The sequence below is a fragment of the Cryptotermes secundus genome, unplaced genomic scaffold (genome assembly GCF_002891405.2).
Source record: "Cryptotermes secundus unplaced genomic scaffold, Csec_1.0 scaffold279, whole genome shotgun sequence".
In the NCBI taxonomy this organism is placed as follows: Eukaryota; Metazoa; Arthropoda; class Insecta; order Blattodea; family Kalotermitidae; genus Cryptotermes; species Cryptotermes secundus.
In genome coordinates this window covers 530,171-556,464 of record NW_019726227.1, presented here as the reverse complement: position 1 = coordinate 556,464, position 26,294 = coordinate 530,171, and the positions used below count along the sequence as shown (strand labels likewise).

At 42.9% G+C, this 26,294-nt stretch overlaps 3 protein-coding genes across 10 annotated transcripts; 1 reads left to right on the top strand and 2 right to left on the bottom strand.

Moving 5' to 3' along the window:
• Positions 1-752: 752 nt before the first annotated feature.
• LOC111863994 (ankyrin-1-like) lies at positions 753-13,077 on the bottom strand. 3 transcript variants are annotated; one of them, XM_033751273.1, is made up of 2 exons: positions 13,024-13,077; positions 753-3,201 (listed from the first exon to the last, which is right to left on the bottom strand). In XM_033751273.1, exon 2 carries the CDS (start codon positions 3,123-3,125, stop codon positions 1,722-1,724), a length of 1,404 nt encoding a protein of 467 aa, XP_033607164.1. In that variant the 5' UTR covers positions 3,126-3,201; positions 13,024-13,077; the 3' UTR covers positions 753-1,721. The 3 variants fall into 3 exon arrangements, with proteins under 3 accessions (XP_033607164.1, XP_023706640.2, XP_033607163.1); XM_023850872.2 differs by lacking the exon at positions 13,024-13,077 and adding an exon at positions 8,723-8,896; XM_033751272.1 differs by lacking the exon at positions 13,024-13,077 and adding an exon at positions 5,222-5,264.
• Positions 4,528-26,294, top strand: LOC111863996. 6 transcript variants are annotated; one of them, XM_023850875.2, is made up of 4 exons: positions 4,528-6,021; positions 6,724-6,885; positions 19,451-19,612; positions 22,369-26,294. In XM_023850875.2, exons 3-4 carry the CDS (start codon positions 19,574-19,576, stop codon positions 26,137-26,139), a joined length of 3,810 nt encoding a protein of 1,269 aa, XP_023706643.1. In that variant the 5' UTR covers positions 4,528-6,021; positions 6,724-6,885; positions 19,451-19,573; the 3' UTR covers positions 26,140-26,294. The 6 variants fall into 6 exon arrangements, with proteins under 6 accessions (XP_023706643.1, XP_033607161.1, XP_023706645.1 ...); XM_033751270.1 differs by having other exon boundaries at positions 6,494-6,885; XM_023850877.2 differs by having other exon boundaries at positions 4,528-6,885; positions 22,369-23,910; positions 24,424-26,294.
• On the bottom strand, positions 10,588-15,095 carry LOC111863969 (serine/threonine-protein phosphatase 6 regulatory ankyrin repeat subunit A). The gene has a single exon (XM_033751262.1). The coding sequence runs from the start codon at positions 15,061-15,063 to the stop codon at positions 10,588-10,590; it is 4,476 nt and encodes a 1,491-aa protein (XP_033607153.1). The 5' UTR covers positions 15,064-15,095.

Here is a 26,294-nt window from a genome sequence, read left to right as displayed (position 1 = left end):
AGGTCCCCACATTTTCTAGACAATGAGCTCACTGATGGATGTTAGGTCAGCCTTATGCACAGGCTGCTCTTTACCCAGGAAGATTCCTGGTACTCATTTCTATTAGAGGATGAGTGAACACGAGGATCAGAATGTGGCTAGAAGGATTAGGCCAATTGAAAAATTCAATGACCTCATCAGAAATCTTACCCGCAACCCCACGGCTTGTATTATATTGGCCCAACCAACTATGCTATCACATGCCCCCCTTATTCTTTGTGCCTTACCTAACTGAAGAGTTTGATTCAGGAAACCCACATTCCTGGAATGACTGCAGAATTCTCATACTTGTTTCCCAAGAATGTCAGTCTCATGAAGGGATGTGTAAGTGCTTGTATTGTTTGGTTGAAAAGAAAAGTTTCCTGTATGATATGTCTTACTGTTAAAAGGTAAAAAGGTAAAGTTGTCACTGTGCTCAGCGAATTAAGCACTATGCCATGAAGGCATATGGGGGACTGGATGTATAGATCCACTTTTCTAGACCTTGCCACTAGCTGGAGGTAAGTGGTCAGCTTCACACCCTTGCTGCTTTAACCCCAATGAAAGAGCCCCCGGTACCACTTGGATAGGAGGGTGGGTGAACCCCAGAGCCTGTTTGTATCATTTGGAGAAGAGAAAATTCTTGACCTTACTGGGACCCGAACTCCGATCCCTCAGTTTTCCAGCCCATAGCCATTCCCTATACCGACTACGCTACCCAGGCTCCTGCTTCTCATTGTTTCTGTATTTATATGCAATTATTACATAGCTCGTTGCTGACAAAATGTTGCACCCTCCAAATGCTTCAGCCTCAGTTCTGTGTAACTGTAGTGTGAACTCTGGACCCTGTGGGGGGAGCAAACAGAGGACTCCACACTTGAGACACAGGAGTGCAATGTCACACCTCCCTCAGCTGATGCAGCTCAGATTGTATAGAGTGACATTGTGGGATAATAGAGCATATAAATTGGAAATGTTTAAAAAGGGATTAAAGAAACCATAAAATATGTCTGGATCTTCACTCTGCAGAATTAGGGTTGAACCCAGGATCATCTGACTGCGAAATGGGAATTGCTAGGCACTCATCACCATTGCAAAAAGGCTTCCCATGTAAGGAGAAACTTACACGTGGCAAAATGTGTCAAAATGAAAATTATATAATTTGTGGCATTATTCTGATTGGATTGCAGATTTTAAGCAAAGAATATTTTGGTTATTAAAATACACATAGTACTGGGTCCACAGAATAATATCCTTTGTCATAATTATTGTCACATGATATATTAGTAAACCTTTGTGTGTTGCTTAATTTGTGCCAATATTAGTTTCAGTATTCTTGTGTCTGCTGCAGGCTTCATACTGAAATTTTACTGATCTCTCAAAAAAAGCTTGGCCATAGTCTTAATATTGTACATAAATTCACATGAACTAGTGCATTTCCTGGGTTAAATGAAAATGCTCATCAAATTTGTGCGCAGTATGATTGTGATCAAATTTAGAAACATGATTGTGGCGAATTCATGGTCTTGTAATATTTTCTGCACTTGCAATGTTCGTGGAACTTTCGCAGAACAGCGCTGGGAATCCTAAAACGAAAATTATATCATAGGCTGTGAGAATAACTATGTCCGCAATATCCCCACTAGCGCCGTTACTCAGTAACTCAGGTACCATGTCTACAAGCCCACATTTAAATGCCTCAATCAACGGTGTCCGTTTATCTTAACATTAGCGTCCTTACTTAGCAACTCGCGTACAACTGCTATGTGCCCCTTTTTAGTTGCTAGAAGCAATGGTGTCCGTGCTTTATGATTTTGTTTATTACGACAAGCGCCGTTACTCAGCAACTCGCGTACTGCATCTACATGCCCTCTTTTAGCTGCTAAATGCAACGGTGTACACCCCGTACAACTCGCAATATCCGCAATAGCGCCGTTACCCAGCAACTCACTTACTATTTCTACATGGCCACTCCCAGCCGCTAAGTGCAACGGTGTCCGTTTATCTTTATCCGCAATATTGGCACATGCGCCGTTACTTAGCAACTCCCGCACCACCTCTGTGTGCCCCCTTTTAGTTGCTAGAAGCAATGGTGTCCGTGCTTTACGATTTTGTTTATTCAAACTAACGCCGTTACTCAGCAACTCTCGTACTGCATCCACATGCCCTCTTTTAGCTGCTAAAAGCAACGGTGTCCGTTCACGGTAATCCGTAATATCTGGACTAGCTTTGTATCTCAGCAACTCCCGGATCACTTGCGGGTACCCACTGTCACATGCGAAATGCAGTGGTGTCCATTTGTAAATGTCTGCAAAATTCACCTTGGCACCCTTACGCAACAACTCACGCACCACCTCCACGTGCCCATTTCCAGATGCATGATGCAACGGTGTCTGTTCATATGTATCTGCAGGATCCACGCTAGCGTTACTACGCAGCAACTCACGTACCACCTCCACGTGACCACGTATAGCTGCTAAATGCAGCGGTGTCCGTTCAGATTTTTCCGAAATATCCACCCAAGCACTCTTACCCAGCAACTCATGTACCACCTCCACATGCCCCCTTTTAGCTGCGTAATGCAACGGTCCTTTTGAGTCAGCATCCCCAAGATTGACATCAGCGCTCTTAGTCAGTAACTCACGTACCATTTCTACGTTTCCCTTTTTAGCTGCGTAATGCAACGGTCCTCTTGCCTCATTATCCACAAGATTCACATCAGCTCCCTTACCCAGCAACTCACGTACCACCTCCACATGCCCACTTTTAGTTGCCACAAGCAACGGCGTCTGTCTCTGCCGATCCCATTTATTCACATCGGCCCCGTTACCCAGCAACTCACGTACCACCTCCACATGCCCACTTACAGCTGCTACATACAGCGGTGTCTGTCCAGCACCACATCTCTTCTTCACTCTAGCGCCCGCATTCAATAAATCACGGGCCACATTTACGTACCCCATTTTAGCAATTAAATGCAATGGTGTTACTCCACTGTTATCTGTAATATTCACATTAGCCCCCTTACTCAGCAACTGTTTCATTATTTTTGAGCAGTTGTGGTCCCTGTCCTGCCCCTGTTCTCTTTGCGCCATCTGCTCTTGCATTGTTGCTTTCCAAGTGACTGTATGCCCACTCGCGTGATCAGGAATGTTCCAACTGCTCAGTTGTCTGGCCCTCCACCTGAAAGCATAAAGTCGCATAGCATTTTTGTTTCAATGACCCTTTCTGGGACAGTTATGGGTCCCGGGTTAACGGACTACGTAACGTAGTGGCTGATCTGCAATGTGGCACCGTGAAGTTTATTGCGGAAATAGTATGTGGATGTGTGAGGGAAGTATGCAGATGTGGTGTTGAGAAAGNATTGTGCTTCAGATCCTTTCGTATTTTCGGTTGCGAGCCGATATCAGTATTTGCTTAGAGAAATGCGAAAGCGAATTGCTGAGGTGAGCGTGGCTTCGCATTTACTGCGCATATCTTTCTTCAGTCTTATTTTATTGAGCGACGCAATTTCAATTACATTGGTTTGATATGGCCGAATGTTAAGATAACTGCGAGCGAAGAATTGGAAATGACGTGAAAGGAGGCGCTTCGTTCTGTTTCTAAAATTATTTTGCTTGAAGAAACTGAGGAAGACGACGGAAGTCCATAACATGTCGCCCGAGCATCGAACCGGTGAATGTGAGAGGAAGAGCAACTTAGCGACGATCATCACGATATTTACAGTTCTGAAAAGGATGGATATTCTAAGAAAACATTTTGTATTAATTGGAGATGAGATAGCTCAGTCAGTATAGGGAATAGGCTACGGCATGACTAGTGGAATTACGTAATCTACTTTATGAAAGAGAATCCCTGTGGATTGCATACTTTACCTGAATTTTAAAAATTAGTTTAAGACTGACTGGACGACCGATGTGCCGGTGTTCCATTCCCCTCAGAGCCAATAGATGTTTGAACTTCTCATCGTCTACACTCCTCTGAGACCCACCAAGTCTTTGTAGTAGGTGTTTTGGGGGGAAATATCTCCGGCCTGTAAAGCTCACCTCCATCCACTGATGATGTTTAGCATGGGTCAAATATGCGCGATTTTGACTTGGCTCCTTAGCACTTAACCATTTCTCTCTATGAGCGGTCTTGAAGTTGCTCCGTAGCGCTTAACACTAGCCTCTATAGAGTTCAGAACAAAAAAAACCTTGCTCAATGCTCAACATGTCAGTACACATATACAGTTGCAAGCTTGCTCTGTGTTCAACATGTCAGTACAGATATACAGACGCAGCTTCCTCTGTGTTCAACATGCCAGTACACATATACAGATGAAACTTGCTCTGTGTTCAAAATGTCAGTACACGTACACAATCGCAGCTTGCTCTGTGTTAAGCATCTGGTCTCAAGTCCCAGATGAGTGCTTCATTCCAAGACAGACTGGCCGACTGACCGTCGGTCGTAACATAACTTTAACAATGTCAGTGAATCCCATGTGGAGGCGGGGTCGAATTCCTTCACCGTAGCCCTGCGAGTCATAGGAGGCGACAAAAAGGATGTCTCGAATCTGAGACAGTAAGATATGGTTCCGAGTTCCACGGACTCGGATCTGAAGATAACTGCGCTGGTGAGGGCCAGCAGAAATTGTAAATGAAAGAACCGCGCTCTCATCAGAGGGAGGATCCCACATTAACAAATCCCAAATTGTCTGACAGTAATAAATATCTGGTCGTAAGACCCAGAATGGTGCTTTATTGCAGGACACACTGGCCTACATAAGACTGGAGTCGACAAAATTTCAGTGGAGAGATAATTCGGACTGGGAGCTGCCAGAGTCCAGAGAAGTGAAGAGAGAATTGCAGTTAAGAAATTTCACGATAATTGTTGAGGAAAAAATGGCAAGAAGACTTGACAGCAACTTTTAAGATTGTTAGAGTTATTCATAGTTAAAGAGTGTTATTGTTTTGGCGATCTTTCAGAGAATTATAATTGTTTGCAGTTACGACTTGAAGTTATCCAATAAATCGATTCAACAAATTCAGAACCCCGTATTTACTGTCGCGTTACCAGGATACACTTGACAATATTATGCAGAAATCTTGTGCTTCAGTTTCCTCACATTCCAGACTTTCCCCAGCTAAGACAGAATTAGCAGGCCAGTGCTTCTGAAACAAACACCGTGCAAGATTGCAGCAAATGTCACACAACGACTTACCTTTGTATATATGGTGCACCTATATTTGTATGGAAACCTTCATACTTCTGTGAATTTGTGTCTACAAATATATAGTCGACCCTAATGTTTGGACCGTGAACAAAACCTTTATTCCGAGAGAGAAACCTCTCGAATTCTGCAGTAGATGACAGGAAATGTCGCACCACAGGATAGAAAAACAGCTCTGCCTCTTGTTACCGAGTTCGCCCAGAGACAGTTACGTGGCAGAGTGAATATTCAGCAGATGTGAGTGCACAAGATGTCTGATATCAATAAGCCGATATGAGAGCCGTAAAATTCCACTACTGATAATACCTCGAGAGGTCCAAATTCCAAACTGATTAAACCATTCGTAGATCTACCTACAGGCTTTCTGAGTGGAGGGAAATCTCATGATGAACCATTACGGAAACCTTTTTAGCGATGGAATTTCACAGTTTCATATTAAGTTATTGATATCAGATACATTTTTGCAATCAGATGTGCTTCATTAATCAACGACATCATGACGTATAGGTCACTTCCCTGACAGATGGAGTCAACGAATGTGACTTGAGACCCAGCCTCTTTACCCCCAGGGAGATGTCCCCATCTACCCAGTTGATAACAGGCTGGGTGGATTCCGGAAACAGTCGGAATGCTGCGAGGTGAAGAGAATCTCTTGCCCCTGTCGGGAATCGAAGGAACATGCCTAGGGTGACCTAAGTGGATATGATCAATTTGACAGAATGAAGATGGGAGAGTTGAGGCTGGATTCATCTAGCTCAGAAGAGGGACCAATGGAAGGATTTTGTGAACAGGTTAATGAAGTTTCAGGTTTGATAAAATGCTATGAGTTTCTCGAGAAGCTGAGATAATGTCGGCTTTTCAAAGGGACTCGTTTCCATGGAGTTCAGTGTAAATATTATGTCCTCAGCTGAAGTGAAAACAGTATATTCACCTTACAGGAAACATGGTTAGTGTTCTGTAATTGGTTTGAATTATTCGTACTTCGGAAAAAAAAGTGGACAATCCATTCGGACCATTCAAGTACAGGTTTCTTGTGCATGATGTGTGCAGCTTGCTCATTGAAACAAACAATGGGATTAGGATAACTACAGGCTCTCTCACCTAGATCCGAAGGAGACACTAAAATACAAAAACAATAAAAATACACACTTACATAGACGGTGTCATTGAGGAACAGACAGAAGCCCTAAACTTGCCTCTAATCTTAAGCAATTTATGAATCAGCTCTACATGTATGTGTATGTTGGTGTTGGTTTACCACAGGTGGCGTAGAAATATATGGGAAACAAAATACCTACAGGATAACGAAAGGGAATGACACAGTCCGTGATCCACTGAGGTAGTGCGTCTCTGATTACTTAGCAGTTCTGAAAAATGTATCAGTGTGTCATTTAGTCACATATTTAAAAAGTTCATATCTCAGAAAAAGTAAGAACCTCATTAATTTTAAACCAAAGAAAACAAACTGACAAAATTATGTCTCTGTGCCTCAGAGCTGCAGTTTGGGTCTCCTTTCCTCTGAGGATTGGCTCTCCAGAGTTGGTCCATCGGGTCAAAGCTTACTCTAATTGAGTCCGGCAGTGTTGGCAACCCTTCTTGTTATCAGGGGGATCGAAATGAATCCTGGACCTGGAAATGTTGACATGAGTGACAAGGTGAGTACAGCCCAGTGGGGAATATCATCAATTGAACTGTAGTTGAATGCAGTGTTACATGGTTTAAGAGCATATCTGAATTCTGTGTATACTTTGCATGAGGTCCTGAAATGATAATGATGATGATGGGGAAGTTCTCATTGTCAGTGTCGTGGCCTGGAAAGCGAAACTTGTACCAGGGAACCTCCAAACACATCACAGGTGTTCTGGCCACTTGACACTCTGTTCATGTTTCAATATAATGTAAGAAATGTGTGCCACTTAACCAATAATGGTGTCGATGCAACAGATGTATTAATTCTCTTAGTGAAATTCTGTAATGGGAAAGTTGATTTTCTTGTCCATTTTTGCAGTCAAATGAAACATATGGCGATTCCATACAGCAAATTAACGACAACAACGACGACAACAACAATAACTACAATGATAATATCAACAACAAGAACAACTAATCCCACTACAGAAATAGGTTGTCCTATTGTGTAGTTTAGAATTGCAGGAATTATTCAAGGATTGGAGCAGGGGCTTGGTCTGGTTGCAGACATGGGAGTTCCCTCCCAACTCTGGAGATCCAGAGGATAATTACGACACATCAGTCAGGGTGTCCTGTAACAAGCGCATTGAGTTTTGCTCGTATTGTCGTGCTCGGTTTTAGTTTCAAGATTGAAGCACAAAATGCAGTGGCACATGCTAGAATTCTGACAGGTTGCGCGGTAGATGCTTTGCCTGTGACGCAAACGAAACAACTGAAGACCACTCTTAACACGTTGCAGTTGGGTTCATGGAAACCACCGCGTATCTCGAAATCGCGCAAAACGGGAAAAGCAGTAAAATAAGGCTGTGGTCCTGTAGAGGACATGTAGCAGGCGATGTGACTACTGAAACTGGGTGATCCAGTCAGGGAATTGGGGCACACCACTCACTGGGCATGCGCGGCAGCTTCCCCCGTGTCCACGGATAGGACAGTGATGCTTCATATAGCACTGGAATATTGCCGCTGATTACAGAGGCAGAGTAGCAGAATGTGCTTGGTGCACAAGGTGACAACATGCATTCATGAAGCAACAGCAACAGCATTCGGAGTTTATTTACAATGTAACAACACAGATGTGTACAAAGGGTCAACAGAATTTTATATTGATTCATAAATTTTATTTTACTGCACATAAAAATAAATGAAACCCTACAACTCTGGGCATCAGTTTGGGTACATAATGTCAAAACTGGTGTTGTCTTGGCGCGGTTCAAACGTAAGAACTTATGGGGTGGAATTTACGTGAAAAAAAATTATTCGACATGAAGATTATTGTCTTCCGGGATGTGACGCAGTATAGTCTCTCAGATCGTTACCAAAATACTGTTGGAATCGGCTGCATACGTCTTGAACGTGTAAGGCCAAGCCCAGGGTATATCCCTATTTCACCACGTTTGTCTTCCTTATGTACCCTGAAGATGGATGCAGAAGATTACCTCGAAACTTTACTAACATCCAACCAGCCTACTCAGTGTCACATGCAAGACGACACAAATCTTCTTTGTCGTCGCCAAGGCAACCTCATAGCCACAACTCGCTGTATTACAACCCATCTTTGAACTCAGTACAGATTTCCGTCTCGCTGAACGGTCCAGCATGTACTGTGACAGTTCAGAAGTCGGGGATATTGGAAGCTCTTTAAATAAATCCTTCATAAAGGTAAAGAAAATGTTCGCTACGCCAAAAATACTTTTAGCTCCCAGTTTGACGTCTGTACCTACCGAAATATTGGCGGCAGATTGGCCACAGAGAGTGTATGTGCACACAAGTCGTGTGACAGTTGTGATTATATGGCATGCTCACAGCATACGATTCCTATGCAGTGCACTAAGAATATATATTTCATACGTAGACTTATCTCAGAGCTATCACATATTTCAATATCCCAGTCTGTTGAAATGTATATGTACCATAGGCACACGTCATGATATAGAATCACATTCTGGAAAATTATTACAAACTACAATCAGTCCTCACTTCTGTCCCCGAATGTACACTATGGCAGCTGCAATGAAGGGTCTATAATACCTAAATTAACGGGGGTCTCTGCAAAATGGCGTAACGTGCTCTCAGATGGAAGATAGATGAGATGACGTCACAGTACGGAAGGTAGCTGCTGTAACCAGACGCGAGCAGCCTTGTCGGGCGTTTTGGCGGCGGCCTAAACAAATTTTCAGCACGAAATGCTAGGTCCACATAGAGGTTGAATTGTTGGAATTGTTTCAACAGATGGAATTTATAGCGCGGTGTTTGTTACGTAATTTTCTCGTCAGTTAGGATTTGAGAAACCTGAAACTTATCCGTTGTTATTGTAAATATAGATAACTTCGAGAAAAATACGGGGAAATTAAATGAAATTACACGACGACCGTTTCCTTCCATTTCCATTCCAGTTTGTAATTCACGGAACTCCAATTATCCATCTCCTCTTATGTACAATAACTATTCAGAGCGTATTCTCGGGTTATCGTGTTCCTCACAGCAATAACACATGCGGTTTGAGTGCGTTCACTCTCAATGAACGTTATATATTACCTGTTGGGATGTTACGCCGTGTAGTTTGGTATGGATTTACCAACGATTAGGAGAAATGTGGTGACTCCATCTTCAGGTTCAGAGAGTAAGCCGAGAGAGAAGGCGCTTCTTTGTTACTTGCTCACTCGGCGGGTTACATGAGACTTGATTCCTCGGAACAATCGATACACTAATACCAGACTACACGGCGTAACATGAAAGAAGATGTAGTCCCCGAAGTCACCGCTGCGAGAGCCTGAAATCTCGCAGATATTTGGTTATGTTTTTAATAATATCCTGAAGATATGTTCTATTTCGACGAAAGCAGCAATAACAAAGTACATTCACGTCAGTTTGAACACAAGGGAGAACAAATATGAAACAATGGTACCCACAGTGTACACGTATATGTCTGCATTTCACTCATCTTGTCACTTCTGTGAGTTCTCTCTGCTTCACTTCCCCACAGGAACGCACTTAATTCGAAGGAGTGCAATGCGTATAAATGTAAATTTTGTCGAAACCATGCTTATTGGCACAATTAAGTGATATTTTTCCCCTTCCGTTTCGAACCACAGTATACACAGGGTCCAAATTACAGCTAAACCTCCGGATAATGGCCCTTTAACGTGCTCAGTGTAATATACTCGTATCTAAACATTGGTAGCAGCAGATTATTCAACAAGGATGAAACCATAAAACGTGAACATTCTGACCTGCGGTACTCAGTGCTATTCAACTGGGATGGGAACATACATCAACATGCGCAGTGAAGCTACAACCCAGAAATTCGCTGACGAAAATCACAGACCCACCACCACTTGTTGATTTAATGCTATCCCTTCTGCATTATCTGCAATACCCACACAAAGTAAGTGCCCTTACACAACAGCTAATGTCGCAACAATACATGCTTCCTTCAAACTAATAATTCCAACAGAATTCGCCACAGATGTCCTGTAACATTTCAATTAGCGGATATACTCAAAAACTCAATACAATATTTACATGTCCACTTTCAGTTACTAAATGCGAAAGTGTCCGTTCATCTCTATCTGCAAATCTCATACGAGCTCCCTTAAATAACAACTCACATATCGAAGTTACCTGCCCACATTCCAGCTGATACATGCATCGGTGTCCACACTAGCGCCTTAATTCACCAACTCACGTATTACCTCTACATGCCCCCTCATAGACGCTAATAGCAACGGTGTCCGTCCACCTTCGTCCGCAACATGCAAACTTGCGCCCTTACTCAGCAACTCGCGTACCACCCCCACATGGCCACTTTCAGCCGCTAAATGCAACGGCGTCCATCCGGCTCCATCTGTAATACTCACACTTGCGCCGTTACCCAGCAACTCGCGTGTCACTTCTACATGGCCACTCCCAGCAGCTAAATGCAACGGTGTTTTCATGTCTTTGTCCGCAATATCCACACTAGCGCCGTTATTCAGCAACTCGCGTACCACTTCTACATGGCTACTTTCCGCTGCGAAATGCAACGGTGTCCGCTTACCTTTGTCCGCAACATCCACACTAGCTCCGCCACTCAGCAACTCGCGTACCACCTCTGCAAGCCCACTTTCAGCTGCGAAATGCAACGGTGTCCGCTTACCTTTGTCCGCAACATTCACACTAGCGCCGTTACTCAGCAAATCGCGTACCACTTCTACATGGCCACTTTTCGCTGCGAAATACAACGGTGTCCGCTTATCTTTATCCGCAACATCCACACTAGATCCGCCACTCATCAACTCGCATACCACCTCTGTATGCCCGCTTTCAGCTGCGAAATGCAACGGTGTCCGCTTACCTTTGTCCGCAACATTCACACTAGCGCCGTTACTCAGCAACTCGCGTACCACTTCTACATGGCCACTCCCAGCTGCTAAATGCAAGGGTGTCCATTTATCTTTGTCCGCAATACCCACACTAGCGCCGCCACTCTGCAACTTGCGTACCACCTCTACGTGCCCACTTTCAGCTGCGAAATGCAACGGTGTCCGTTTATCTTTGTCCGCAATATCCACACTAGCGCCGCCACTCAGCAACTCGCGTACCACTTCTACATAGCCACTCCCAGCCGTTAAATGCAACGGTGTCCACTTATCTTTGTCCTCAATTTCCACGCTAGAGCCTCCACTCAGCAACTCACTTACCACCTCTAAATGCCCATTTTCAGCTGCGAAATGCAAGGGTGTCCGTTTATCTTTGTCCGCAATATCCACACTAGCGCCGCCACTCAGCAACTCGCGTACCACTTCTACATAGCCACTCCCAGCCGTTAAATGCAACGGTGTCCACTTATCTTTGTCCTCAATTTCCACGCTAGAGCCTCCACTCAGCAACTCACTTACCACCTCTAAATGCCCATTTTCAGCTGCGAAATGCAAGGGTGTCCGTTTATCTTTGTCCGGAATATCCACACTAGCGCCGCCACTCAGCAACTCGCGTACCCCCTCTACATGGCCAGTTTCAGCTGCGAAATGCAAGGGTGTCCGTTTATCTTTGTCCGGAATATCCACACTAGCGCCGCCACTCAGCAACTCGCGTACCACTTCTACATGCCCAAATTCAGCTGCCAAATGCAGCGGTGTCCGTTCAAATTCATCCGTAACATTCATACCAGCGTCCTTGCTCAACAACTCACGCACAACCTCTACATGCCCAGATTCAGCTGCCAAATGCAGCGGTGTCCGTTTATCCACACCAGCGCCCTTACTCAGAAACCGAGACATGAGATCGGTATCCTCATGCTCAAGTTCACCTTCAGAATTTATATTTAATTGAAACAAACCTTTTTCTAATTGATGCACTTCTGTTAGCAACATAGATACAATTTCCACTTGCCCACATTTAGCTGCCAAATGTAACGGTGTCTGTAACTGACAGTCACAGACACCGTTCCATTTGGCAGCTAAATGTAACGGTGTCTCTGACTGACAGACACAGTTTAGTACCTTAGTTCCCCTACTCAACAACTGACGTACCACATCTGCATGCCCAAATTCAGCTGCCAAATGTAACGGCATCTTTCCATATTTATCTGCAATATGCAAATTTGCGCCTTTTCTCAGCAACTCACGTACCACCTGTATATGCCCATTTTCAGCTGCTAAATGCAACGGCGTCCGTCCGTCTTTCTCTGCAATATCCACACTAGCTCCGTTACTCAGCAATTCACGTATGACTTCCACATGCCCACATGGAGCTGCAGAATGATTATTTTTCTGTTTCTTGCCATCTAAAACCTCCAAATTAAATAACCCTCCCTCGAACTCACCTATCACTGCTTGATGCCCACTCTTAGCTGCTAAATGCAACGGTGTCCAACCCATAGCATCCGCAATATCCACACTAGAACTCTCTTTCAGCAACTCACGTACCACCCCTACATGCCCATTTTCAGCTGCTAAATGCAACGGTATCCGTTTATTGACATCCGCGATATCCGCAATAGCGTCCTTACTCAGCAACATACGCACCACATCAATATGCCCATATTTGGCTGCTAAATGCAAAGGTGTTCGTTCATTAATATCTGTAATATCCTCAATAGCGTCCTTACTCAACACCTCACGTACCATTTCTACATGCCCATAGATAGCTGCTAAATGCAACGGTGTCCATCCCATAGAATCCGCAACATCAGCACGAGCGCCCTTACTCTGCAACTCCTCTATCACCTCTGCTTGCCCACGCTCTTCTGCTACAGTAAAAGGTGTCCGTTGATGTTTATCCATAGCATTCGTATCACCGCCCTTGCTCAATAACTCGCGTACTACTTGCAAATGCCCATATTCAGCTGCCAAATGCAACGGTGTCCGTTCAAATTCATCCGTAACATTCACACCAGAGTCCTTACTCAGCAACTCACGTACTACTTGCAAATGCCCAAATGCTGCTGCTAAATGCAACGGTGTCCGTTTATCTTTGTCCGGAACATCCACACTAGCGCCGTTACTCAGCAACTCACGTATCATTTCTACATGACCAATCCCAGCTGCTAAATACACCGGGGTCCGTTTATCTTTGTCCGGAACATCCACACTAGCGCCGTTACCCAGCAACACGCGTATCACTTCTAGGTGGCCATTTACAGCTGTTAAATGCAACGGTGTCCGTTTATCTTTATCCCGAACACCCACACTAGCGCCGTTACGAAGCAACTGGCGTATAACTTCTACTTGACCATTTACAGCTGCTAAATGTAACGGGGAACATTTATCTTTGTCCGGAGCATCCACACTAGCGCCATTACTCAGCAACACGCGTATCACTTCTACATGGCCACTCCCAGCTGCTAAATGCAACGGTGTCCGTTTATCTTTGTCCGGAACATCTACACTAGCGCCATTACTCAGCAACAGGCGTATCACTTCTACATGGCCACTCCCAGCAGCTAAGTGCAACGGTGCCCGTTTATCTATATCCGCAATACTGGCACATGCGCCGTTACTCAACAACTCCCGCACCACCTCTGTGTGCCCCCTTTTAGTTGCTAGAAGCAATGGTGTCCGTGCTTTAAGATTTTGTTTATTCAGACTAACGCCGTTACTCAGCAACTCGCGTACTGCATCTACATGCCCTCTTTTAGCTGCTAAAAGCAACGGTGTCCGTTCACGGTAATCCGTAATATCTGGACTAGCTTTGTATCTCAGCAACTCCCGGATCACTTCTAGGTGCCCACTGTCACATGCGAAATGCAGTGATGTACCTTTGTAAAAGTCTGCAAAATTCACCTTGGCACCCTTACGCAACAACTCACGCACCACCTCCACGTGCCCATTTCCAGATGCATGATGCAACGGTGTCTGTTCATATGTATCTGCAGGATCCACGCTAGCGTTACTACGCAGCAACTCACGTACCACCTCCACGTGACCACGTATAGCTGCTAAATGCAGCGGTGTCCGTTCAGATTTTTCCGAAATATCCACCCAAGCACTCTTACCCAGCAACTCATGTACCACCTCCACATGCCCCCTTTTAGCTGCGTAATGCAACGGTCCTTTTGAGTCAGCATCCCCAAGGTTGACATCAGCACTCTTAGTCAGTAACTCACGTACCATTTCTACATTTCCCCTTTTGGCTGCGAAATGCAACGGTCCTCTCGCGTCATCATCCACAAGATTCACATCAGCTCCCTTACCCAGCAACTCACGTACCACCTCCACATGCCCACTTTTAGTTGCCACAAGCAACGGCGTCTGTCTCTGCCGATCCCATTTATTCACATCGGCCCCGTTACCCAGCAACTCACGTACCACCTCCACATGCCCACTTACAGCTGCTACATACAGCGGTGTCTGTCCAGCACCACATCTCTTCTTCACTCTAGCGCCCGCATTCAATAAATCACGGGCCACATTTACGTACCCCATTTTAGCAATTAAATGCAATGGTGTTACTCCACTGTTATCTGTAATATTCACATTAGCCCCCTTACTCAGCAACTGTTTCATTATTTTTGAGCAGTTGTGGTCCCTGTCCTGCCCCTGTTCTCTTTGCGCCATCTGCTCTTGCATTGTTGCTTTCCAAGTGACTGTATGCCCACTCGCGTGATCAGGAATGTTCCAACTGCTCAGTTGTCTGGCCCTCCACCTGAAAGCATAAAGTCGCATAGCATTTTTGTTTCAATGACCCTTTCTGGGACAGTTATGGGTCCCGGGTTAAGGGAATACGTAACGTAGTGGCTGACCTGCAATGTGGCACCGTGAAATTTATTGCGGAAATTGTATGTGGATGTGTGAGGGAAGTATGCAGATTTGGTGTTGAGAAAATCTGTCTCTCAGCATACCTGTGAGCAAGTCTGTTACGAATTGAACTGTTTCTGCTGATTTCAGCTCTTGCTGAAACTGAACGTTACACGAAACATTATGTGAGAAGTGAATGTGTTCCAATATTTGAGGCGAAAAATAAATGAAAATTTGTGATCAGAGTGACACAGCCTTCTGCGGAGCGCATATTGTGCTTCAGATCCTTTCGTATTTTCGGTTGCGAGCCGATATCAGTATTTGCTTAGAGAAATGCGAAAGCGAATTGCTGAGGTGAGCGTGGCTTCGCATTTACTGCGCATATCTTTCTTCAGTCTTATTTTATTGAGCGACGCAATTTCAATTACATTGGTTTGATATGGCCGAATGTTAAGATAACTGCGAGCGAAGAATTGGAAATGACGTGAAAGGAGGCGCTTCGTTCTGTTTCTAAAATTATTTTGCTTGAAGAAACTGAGGAAGACGACGGAAGTCCATAACATGTCACCCGAGCATCGAACCGGTGAATGTGAGAGGAAGAGCAACTTAGCGACGATCATCACGATATTTACAGTTCTGAAAAGGATGGATATTCTAAGAAAACATTTTGTATTAATTGGAGATGAGATAGCTCAGTCAGTATAGGGAATAGGCTACGGCATGACTAGTGGAATTATGTAATCCACTTTATGAAAGAGAATCCCTGTGGACTGCATACTTTACCTGAATTTCAAAAATTAGTGTAAGACTGACTGGACGACCGATGTGCCGGGGTTCCATTCCCCGCAGAGCCAATAGATGTTTGAACTTCTCATCGTCTATACTCCTCAGAGACCCACCAAGTCTTTGTAGTAGGTGTTTTGGGGGGAAATATCTCCGGCCTGTAAAGCTCACTTCCATCCACTGATGATGTTAAGCATGGGTCAAATATACGCGATTTTGACTTGGCTCCTTAGCACTTAACCATTTCTCTCTATGAGCGGTCTTGAAGTTGCTCCGTAGCGCTTAACACTAGCCTCTATAGAGTTCAGAACAAAAAAAACCTTGCTCAATGCTCAACATGTCAGTACACATATACAGTTGCAAGCTTGCTCTGTGTTCAACATGTCAGTACAGATATACAGACGCAGCTTCCTCTGTGTTCAACATGCCAGTACACATATACAGATGAAACTTGCTCTGTGTTCAAAATGTCAGTACACGTACACAATCGCAGCTTGCTCTGTGTTAAGCATCTGGTCTCAAGTCCCAGATGAGTGCTTCATTCCAAGACAGACTGGCCGACTGACCGTCGGTCGTAACATAACTTTAACAATGTCAGTGAATCCCATGTGGAGGCGGGGTCGAATTCCTTCACCGTAGCCCTGCGAGTCATAGGAGGCGACAAAAAGGATGTCTCGAATCTGAGACAGTAAGATATGGTTCCGAGTTCCACGGACTCGGATCTGAAGATAACTGCGCTGGTGAGGGCCAGCAGAAATTGTAAATGAAAGAACCGCGCTCTCATCAGAGGGAGGATCCCACATTAACAAATCCCAAATTGTCTGACAGTAATAAATATCTGGTCGTAAGACCCAGAATGGTGCTTTATTGCAGGACACACTGGCCTACATAAGACTGGAGTCGACAAAATTTCAGTGGAGAGATAATTCGGACTGGGAGCTGCCAGAGTCCAGAGAAGTGAAGAGAGAATTGCAGTTAAGAAATTTCATGATAATTGTTGAGGAAAAAATGGCAAGAAGACTTGACAGCAACTTTTAAGATTGTTAGAGTTATTCATAGTTAAAGAGTGTTATTGTTTTGGCGATCTTTCAGAGAATTATAATTGTTTGCAGTTATGACTTGAAGTTATCCAATAAATCGATTCAACAAATTCAGAACCCCGTATTTACTGTCGCGTTACCAGGATACACTTGACAATATTATGCAGAAACCTTGTGCTTCAGTTTCCTCACATTCCAGACTTTCCCCAGCTAAGACAGAATTAGCAGGCCAGTGCTTCTGAAACAAACACCGTGCAAGATTGCAGCAAATGTCACACAACGACTTACCTTTGTAAATATGGTGCACCTATATTTGTATGGAAACCTTCATACTTCTGTGAATTTGTCTCTACAAATATATAGTCGACCCTAATGTTTGGACCGTGAACAAAACCTTTATTCCGAGAGAGAAACCTCTCGAATTCTGCAGTAGATGACAGGAAATGTCACACCAGAGGATAGCGAAGCAACTCTGCCTACAGTTACTATGTTCGCCCAGAGACAGTTACGTGGCAGAGTGAATATTCAGCTAATGTGAGTGCAAAAGGTATCTGATATCAATAAGCCGATATGAGAGCAAAGAAATACCACTACTGATAATACCTCGAGAGTTCCAAATTCCAAACTGATTAAACCATTCGTAGCTTTACCTACAGGCTTTCTGAGTGGAGGGAAATCTCATGATGAACCATTATGGAAACCTCTCTAGCGATGGAATTTCACAGTTTCATATCAAGTTATTGATATCAGACACATTTTTGCACTCAGATGTGCTGGATATTCACTTTGCTCTGGTGATCTTGTTAACTGTAGCCTGGATCTACTTCTGTTTTCTGTTGTGCGACATTTCCTGTCATCTGCTGCAGAATTCGTGAGGATTCTTTCACGCTATGAAGGTTTTGTTCACAGGCCAAACTTTTATGAATTCCAGTTCACAGTCCACATGAAGGCTCTCAACAGGACATCCCAGTACAAGTGGATGACTCGTAAGTAGGAAAGCCATTATTTGCCTTCTGTTGCAGTCTTGTTCAGTTGTCCTCTAATCGTGTCCTATTTGTAGAATGTCTGGAAAGAGTGGAAAACAAAATAGCCGACTTTTCATTCTCCTTCAGCCTACACAGGCCTGTGCCACTAATCATCACATAGCATTTATAGTCTACAAGATTACTCTGTTCAGCACAAAATGGGACATGACATATGGTTGCTGGAGGGTTTCCACTAGACCATTTCAAATGAGCAGAAGTGAACATATTTGCAAGCTACTGAAGTGCAAAAGTGCTTCATTAATCACCACGGCATCATGATGTATAGGTCACTTTCCTGACAGACGGAGGCAAGGAGTGAGACTAGAGTCCCAGCCTCTTTACCTCTAGGGAGATGTCCCCAACTACCCACTTGGTAGCAGGCTGGGTGTATTCCAGAAACAGTGGGAATGCTGCAGAGGTGAGCTGAATCTCTTGCCACTGCCTGGAATCAAAGTTTGATGCCTGGGTCTCTGGTATAACGGCTGCACTCTCCAGCTAGTGTCAATGAAAAACACTGAAAATTTTGTCTGTGCCCTCTCCTTTCTCAAATATGCAGTTTGCCAGCATTTATAATATATAAGCAGTTATTTTTTTTTGTTTCTGGTTCTGTGAGAATAACAAAGATTTTGTAGGAATATGCCTAGGGTGACCAAAGTGGATATGGCAGGATAATGTTAAAATCAATTTGACAGTATGAAGATGGGAGAATTGAGGTTGGATTTATCTAGCTGAGAACAGGGACCAGTGGAAGGATTTTGTGAACAGGTTAATGAAGTTTCAGGTTTGATAAAATGCTATGAGTTTCTCGAGAAGCTGAGATAATGTCGGCTTTTCAAAGGGACTCGTTTCCATGGAGTTCAGTGTAAATATTATGTCCTCAGCTGAAGTGAAAACAGTATATTCACCTTACAGGAAACATGGTTAGTGTTCTGTAATTGGTTTGAATTATTCGTACTTCGGAAAAAAAAGTGGACAATCCATTCGGACCATTCAAGTACAGGTTTCTTGTGCATGATGTGTGCAGCTTGCTCATTGAAACAAACAATGGGATTAGGATAACTACAGGCTCTCTCACCTAGATCCGAAGGAGACACTAAAATACAAAAACAATAAAAATACACACTTACATAGACGGTGTCATTGAGGAACAGACAGAAGCCCTAAACTTGCCTCTAATCTTAAGCAATTTATGAATCAGCTCTACATGTATGTGTATGTTGGTGTTGGTTTACCACAGGTGGCGTAGAAATATATGGGAAACAAAATACCTACAGGATAACGAAAGGGAATGACACAGTCCGTGATCCACTGAGGTAGTGCGTCTCTGATTACTTAGCAGTTCTGAAAAATGTATCAGTGTGTCATTTAGTCACATATTTAAAAAGTTCATATCTCAGAAAAAGTAAGAACCTCATTAATTTTAAACCAAAGAAAACAAACTGACAAAATTATGTCTCTGTGCCTCAGAGCTGCAGTTTGGGTCTCCTTTCCTCTGAGGATTGGCTCTCCAGAGTTGGTCCATCGGGTCAAAGCTTACTCTAATTGAGTCCGGCAGTGTTGGCAACCCTTCTTGTTATCAGGGGGATCGAAATGAATCCTGGACCTGGAAATGTTGACATGAGTGACAAGGTGAGTACAGCCCAGTGGGGAATATCATCAATTGAACTGTAGTTGAATGCAGTGTTACATGGTTTAAGAGCATATCTGAATTCTGTGTATACTTTGCATGAGGTCCAGAAATGATAATGATGATGATGGGGAAGTTCTCATTGTCAGTGTCGTGGCCTGGAAAGCGAAACTTGTACCAGGGAACCTCCAAACACATCACAGGTGTTCTGGCCACTTGACACTCTGTTCATGTTTCAATATAATGTAAGAAATGTGTGCCACTTAACCAATAATGGTATCAATGCAACAGATCTATTAATTCTCTTAGTCAAATTCTGTAATGGGAAAGTTGATTTTCTTGTCCATTTTTGCAGTCAAATGAAACATATGGCGATTCCACACAGCAAATTAACAACAACAGTAACTACAATAATAATATCAGCAACAACAGCAATTAATGCTACTACAGTGGGAGCCCATTTGCTTTATGAGAGTACATATGAAAAAGTAACACTGAATAATGATAGACACTGTTATTAAATTAATTAATATTATGACTCTATAGACAAATAAACTTCTAAACAAATTGATCTGAATAATGTGCCTTGGAATTATAACATAAGACAGCAGATAAATAAGAAAGAAAACTTCATTAAGTCTGCATCTTGAGTGTTGCAAGTAACATGCATCATATGGCTCTTTATCAAGGCAGTGTTTCCTACTGAACATGCTGCTGCCGATAATGTATCTTATCTGAATACCTAGAGAAGGTGCTGGAAGCCACCATCCTTATCTCTGTAAGCAACCACTGTGAATGCAGCCATATTTTATACTTGGATATTTAGTGTCACTGAGGTTTTTCCTGGTTTTCCTTAGGCCTTTGCCTCCATGTGTGGTCAGTACTTCAACCACTGAATGGCATTTTCTCACCTCCTTCTAATCTGATGCTTCTCACAGCAATTACTGCAACTGATATGACATCATTAAAGCCTGCTAGTCAAATTCAGTGCATTATATGTATATGTTTAAAGAGATCAGATTGTTCAGGCAGCTTCAACTTAGCGTCAGAATATCCAGCAACTCCCTCCCCCTGCTAAACAGATCTCTGCTGACTGGGTTACACTCCCCATGCACTGAACAGACTTCACACTGACACAGCAACTCCCTCCCCCCACTAAACAGACCTCTGCTGACTGGGTTACACTCCCCATGCACTGAACAGACTTCACACTAACACAGCAACAGAACCATTACAAGTGCAACCCGATGCCCCCTTGACCAGGGTTCAGGTTATGTGGACTGAGTGAGGTTTGAGGTTTCCATAGCCATGTAGATACATATTGTTGCTTTCTGGGATATGACACAGTATAGTATAATGTGTGGTAACCAATGTCTCAGACCAATATTCTGCTTCCATCATCAGTGTAGAACTGTCTTTTACAATGTACATGAGAGCAGCTTATTCCCTTGAAACACTGAACCAACCAGACTGTAGACTCCATTGTGTGATATCCCAAAAGACCACGATTCGATTCCTAACTGGACGTGTCCAAGAGTTTTGGCATCACCACTCTCTCATCCTCTCAGTGTCATTCCCTCCAGCCAATCATAAATAATCATCATGCTATATCATTCAGTATTAATCATACTCTGCAGCAGAGCCAGTAAGAGCACCACATTCACACAAACACTGCACCAGAGGCTGCCTTTATTTTGTTAGCTTACTCTCAGACTTAAGGACAAAAGTTGCCTTATGTGATCACTGTCCTGTGTGGATATGCATGTTCATCCCAGTATTCATATGTTGGAATGCTGTGACCCAATTTCAGAACTTGTTATGAAAGTTTTGTCATTAGGAGCTATCCATTTGTCATACTATGAGTACATAACCCAGATATGGATGAAAGTACTTCTAGGAAATTTTTGACTTTTATTTGTGCCTCTGTAGTCATTACAAAAAAGAATAATCATACATGAGCAGCCTACTGCTTAACACAGACTGCAGAGGAAACTAGGATCCTGCTTACAGGACATCACAAAAATATGAGAGCACAAATTACTGCTTAATAAAGACTGCCATATGAAGACCATGAAGTTCTGTTTACTTCAGTGCTTACTTTCTGAATCTAGGTATTCAAAATTTGGCATGGAGATGGATCTTCACTGTGGGTTGTATTACAATGCTGTCAGCATCTTAGACTGTTCGGCATTGGATGTTGAGATGGTTAGTGAATAAATAACTGTTACGCAGTTGGGAGGAGACAGTCATCCCCTAATGAACATACACTCTTATTATTTGCCTAGATAGGCTTAGGGAAACATTGAAAACCTCAGTAAAAATAGAACAGTCTCCAGGATCAGATTTGCAGTCATGTATGCTCAAATACAAATCAGCCACCCTGAATACTCAGCCACAGAGCACAGTTGGGTTCTGTATATTGCAGTACCAAGGTAATGACATATACAGTCAGCATCTCTTGCCTCAGATGCCCGAGTTGGTGCGCTGGGCAGAATAATGAGCTATTGATACACTGCAAGAGACAGTCAGGATAAATGTTGGTGATGTCCATAGTAGCGGCCACTTAGCAGGAGATAAGAAGGGCACATGTCAGACTTTTGGACACTTTGGGTTTGTAAATGGGTAACATTTCTGATCTAGATAGACACTCAAGCAAGAGTCGTAATTCTCTCATGTCCATCTCAATAAACTGTCTGTCAAACTTATATCTGTTGTCATTAACAGCAGCAGAATTCAAAGCACCATGCTTTAATTACAGGTTCACCAGAATGCCCAGACAAATGAACTGTACAAGCCGACACCTTCATTTGCAGACACTATGGGGCAAGATTTCGAAGCACAAACAGCAGCTCTACTCTTCGCACGAGGAATCAACACTGGTCAAGGTTTCCATCTTGCTGTCAACATGGAAGCTGGAGGCAAATTTGATGACATAGTATTCACGCTTTATGGTGAGAGAAAGAAGACAGTTTTCATGCAACTCAAGCATAAAAGAAAAACTGAAAAGAAGATAACAAAGGAACAACTACTTCAGGTAATAGGAAAAGGAGACTTCAGTTTGCCCAAGTATTGTGCATCATACTGCCAGATAAAGAAAAATTGGGGAAAAAATAAAGATTTGGAATTCTGTGGCAGTATCGAAGATTCTGCATTTATTATATATACAAACGCAGAAATGTCTGATATTCCTCGAGGTAGCAGTGACTGCAGTTCTGGGTGGCCAGTATTTGTCAAATCTGAAGGGCAGTGTTTCAGATTGACTAAAGACGTTCACAAAGTCTTTTACGATTTCTTTGAAAACTTGCCTATATACAAGGACTTAGTAAATGAAGCAATTAACAGTGAGGAATTCTCAAAGACAGAAGAACTGCTGAAAGTTGTTAAGACACTCTGGAACAATAGCAACATGACAACACCACCGAAGCGAGAGCTTATAAAGTTATGGAATGAGATGCAGAAATTTGGGGATAAGGCAGATTGTATAGAATTTCTGTCTAAGCTGTGGTTCTTCACTGGACAAGCATCTGGAAATGACCTGAATCACCTTATAAAGAAGGAAATTGAAACCTCATGTGGATCTTGTGAATATCAGGAAAATTTCATGGAAAGTATTAAAAAGTGGTGGTTAAATGCAAATTCTTTCCTCACGGAATCATCAGAATTTTGGGAACAATTCCTTCTGTCACATGTTGACAACATATCTGAGAAGAAATTAAAAGAACTAGAGAAATTAAATATGAGATTTCAAGAAGAACAATTGATGGCTGTTATAACTCAGACACCTGTGACAATCATTGTTACTGATGGATCAGTTGGCAGTTTGGTTCTCAGTTGCTTGAAAATTCATCAGAGACTCTCTGACAGGGTCCATATTATGACAGATGTCAGAACCTTGGAGACGCACAAGAGCAAGGCACTGACACTGTGGGGAAGAGGCACACATTGCAACATACTTGTAGTGGAAGATGCATCAGATTGTGTGGATGTTGATGACATTGTTGCTGGGGTTATTAAGATACTGAAATCAAGTGCAGAGAAGAAACTGGTGCTTGTATCTGGGGGCAGAAGCCCTCTGGCCCGCAAACTTAGGAAACAGATTCCATGCACAAAACATAAAGATATCTTCAAATTTAGTCAATTGGATGAGGAGTCACAACTGACAGTTCTACAACACAACGTCAATTTCCAAGGCTGTGATGTGAGTCTGCAGACACTGACTGGAGATAATTGCACTGAAATACAGGATGCACTAAGCGCTGACACTGTGACACAGCTTCTGTCAGGAAGTGACACGATTAAGGTAGGTGAACCAGTGGCATCTCAGGATCCCTTCTATATTTCTCGTACACTGTGTCATAAGGACCGAATTTCAATGGATGTGCTACAATTTGTAAGCCAACCTGGGCAATTAGCTGTGAGTGGTATGTCTGCAAGGGAACTACAGGGCAAAGTCCCCCAAGGTAAGAAAGTTAAGAAATTTGATGAACTTCATGAACATGGGAAGGACCCTGAGAATTCAGCTGCAAGCGATGCATTTCAAGAGAGACAGATAATGGATCCATCTGGTAGTACATTTCAGGCATCTGATGATGCCATTCAAGAAAGAGAGATTAAGTGTTACATCTATGTGATAGACAATGAACATGACTTTAAGAGTCTTTGTAAGAAACATGGAAACATTCATTGGCTACACAGGGAGGGGAATTATTTTGTGTGGAGAGGGTCTGAGGGGGACATGACCCTTCTAAGGAATCATGTTTTAGATGGCACCTTGTACAGTGATGTAAACAAAATTATGCAATTGCCCCAACAGGTGGTACTTCTTATTTCTGAGCCAGGGATGGGGAAATCCACTGAGCTCTTACATTTGGCCTCAGTAATAAAAGAGGCTGAGCAAAGCACATGTGTGGTGAGGATCAACCTGAATGATCACACGGATTACCTGAGGCAGAATCAACCCAGTGCTGTTGAGCTGCTCTGTAGAGCTGGTCGGTTTGACACGCAATTCCAGAAATCCCTCCTTCAACACAAATTACTCCATGCAGAGAATACCGTACTTCTGTTTGATGGCTTTGATGAGATAAGCCCAACTTATTCAGATAAAGTGTTGAGCATAGTGACGGAACTGAGGGACGTTAATGTCAGGAAGATGTGGATAACATCTCGTCCTGTCATGGGGGGAAAACTAGAAAATCAGTTTTCTGCTTTGTCATTTGCATTGAAACCTTTCTCTGAAGAAGACAAGGTGACATTTGTTCATAAATTTTGGGAGATAGAATATGGTGAAGAATTAGGAACATTCATCAGGAAACTTCTGGAACTCACTGGGACTTCTGTAAAAGGCTCGTTGGGGAAGTTTGCTGACATTCCATTGCACACCATGATGTTGGCTGAGGTGTTCAAACCTCAGGCCTTGCATTACAATGAGACAGGTGAAGACAAATTGCCTAACAAGCTGAACTTGCTTGAGCTTTATGAAGGGTTTAGAGACAGAAAGTGGGAGATTTATCAAATGTACAAACTTGGAATAGATACATCAAAGCCTGCAGTGTCACGTATGAATGAATTCTTCAAAAATATGTTCATTCAAAATCATATGGAATGTGCACTCATAACTTTACTGGGACACAAAGAAGTAAGCAAACTCAGTAACAAAGGCAGTAATATAAGCAAAAGCGTAAAAGAGTTCCTAGATGAGTTTAAACTTGGTGAAGTGTGTCAAGGATTTATTGTTGATGTCATAAATAAAAGGGCTATATTCATACATGGAACATTTGTGGAGTTCTTCGTTGCAGAATGGCTGAGTCTGAACTACAAGGAAAATTCACAGTTTGCACAAGATATTATTCTTGCTCCAAAGTATGAATTAATGAGACATTTCTTCAATAGAATTATGGCAAAGGGTTCTAACTTTCACAATGCCATATTAAACCAAGAAATAGAAACTGTTGAGTGTCTGTTATCACAATGCAGTTCTGTTCTTCACGATACCGACAGAGGTGGAAGAATGGCCCTTCATCTGGCTGTGATGTCTTACCCTGAAGGAGGCTGTAGTGAGGCTGGAGACCATATTGTACAGATTCTGTTAGAGCATAAAGCAGACCACAGTGTCAAGGACGAAATGTTCCACTTGAGTCCACTTTCCTTAGCTGAGAGGTTGGGGGTCTGGTCAGCTGTGAACCTACTTCTCCAGCATAATGCTGACAAAAGTGATCTCATTCTTACTAAGAACAATTCTGATAATGATAAATATGTTCAGATTCTTCTAAAAGAAGCAACCTCAGGAGGTTTTTTAGAGGTTTTGAAGTTTGTGTTTGAGGAATGTGGAATAGATATAAACTACAGGCTGAAGGCTGTAGACAGTCAGGGATACAGAACAACATGGACACCTCTAATGTGGGCTGTTGCTCACTGTAATGCTGAGAGTGTCAGATTCTTATTGGATAAAGATGTAGAGATTGATGCAAGAGATAATACTGGCTGCACTGCACTATACCTGGCTTGTCAGAAAATCTCTAAGCTATCTTGAATATTGCTCATCAGTTGCTTAAGTATTAAAGGCATTTGGTGTTTACTAATAAAAACTGCTGGTTGCCATCACAAAAACGAACTTTTCTTATTGATTATTTTGCAACAAATTTTGGCCAAGATATACCATCATCAAGTGAATCTTGAGGAAATACA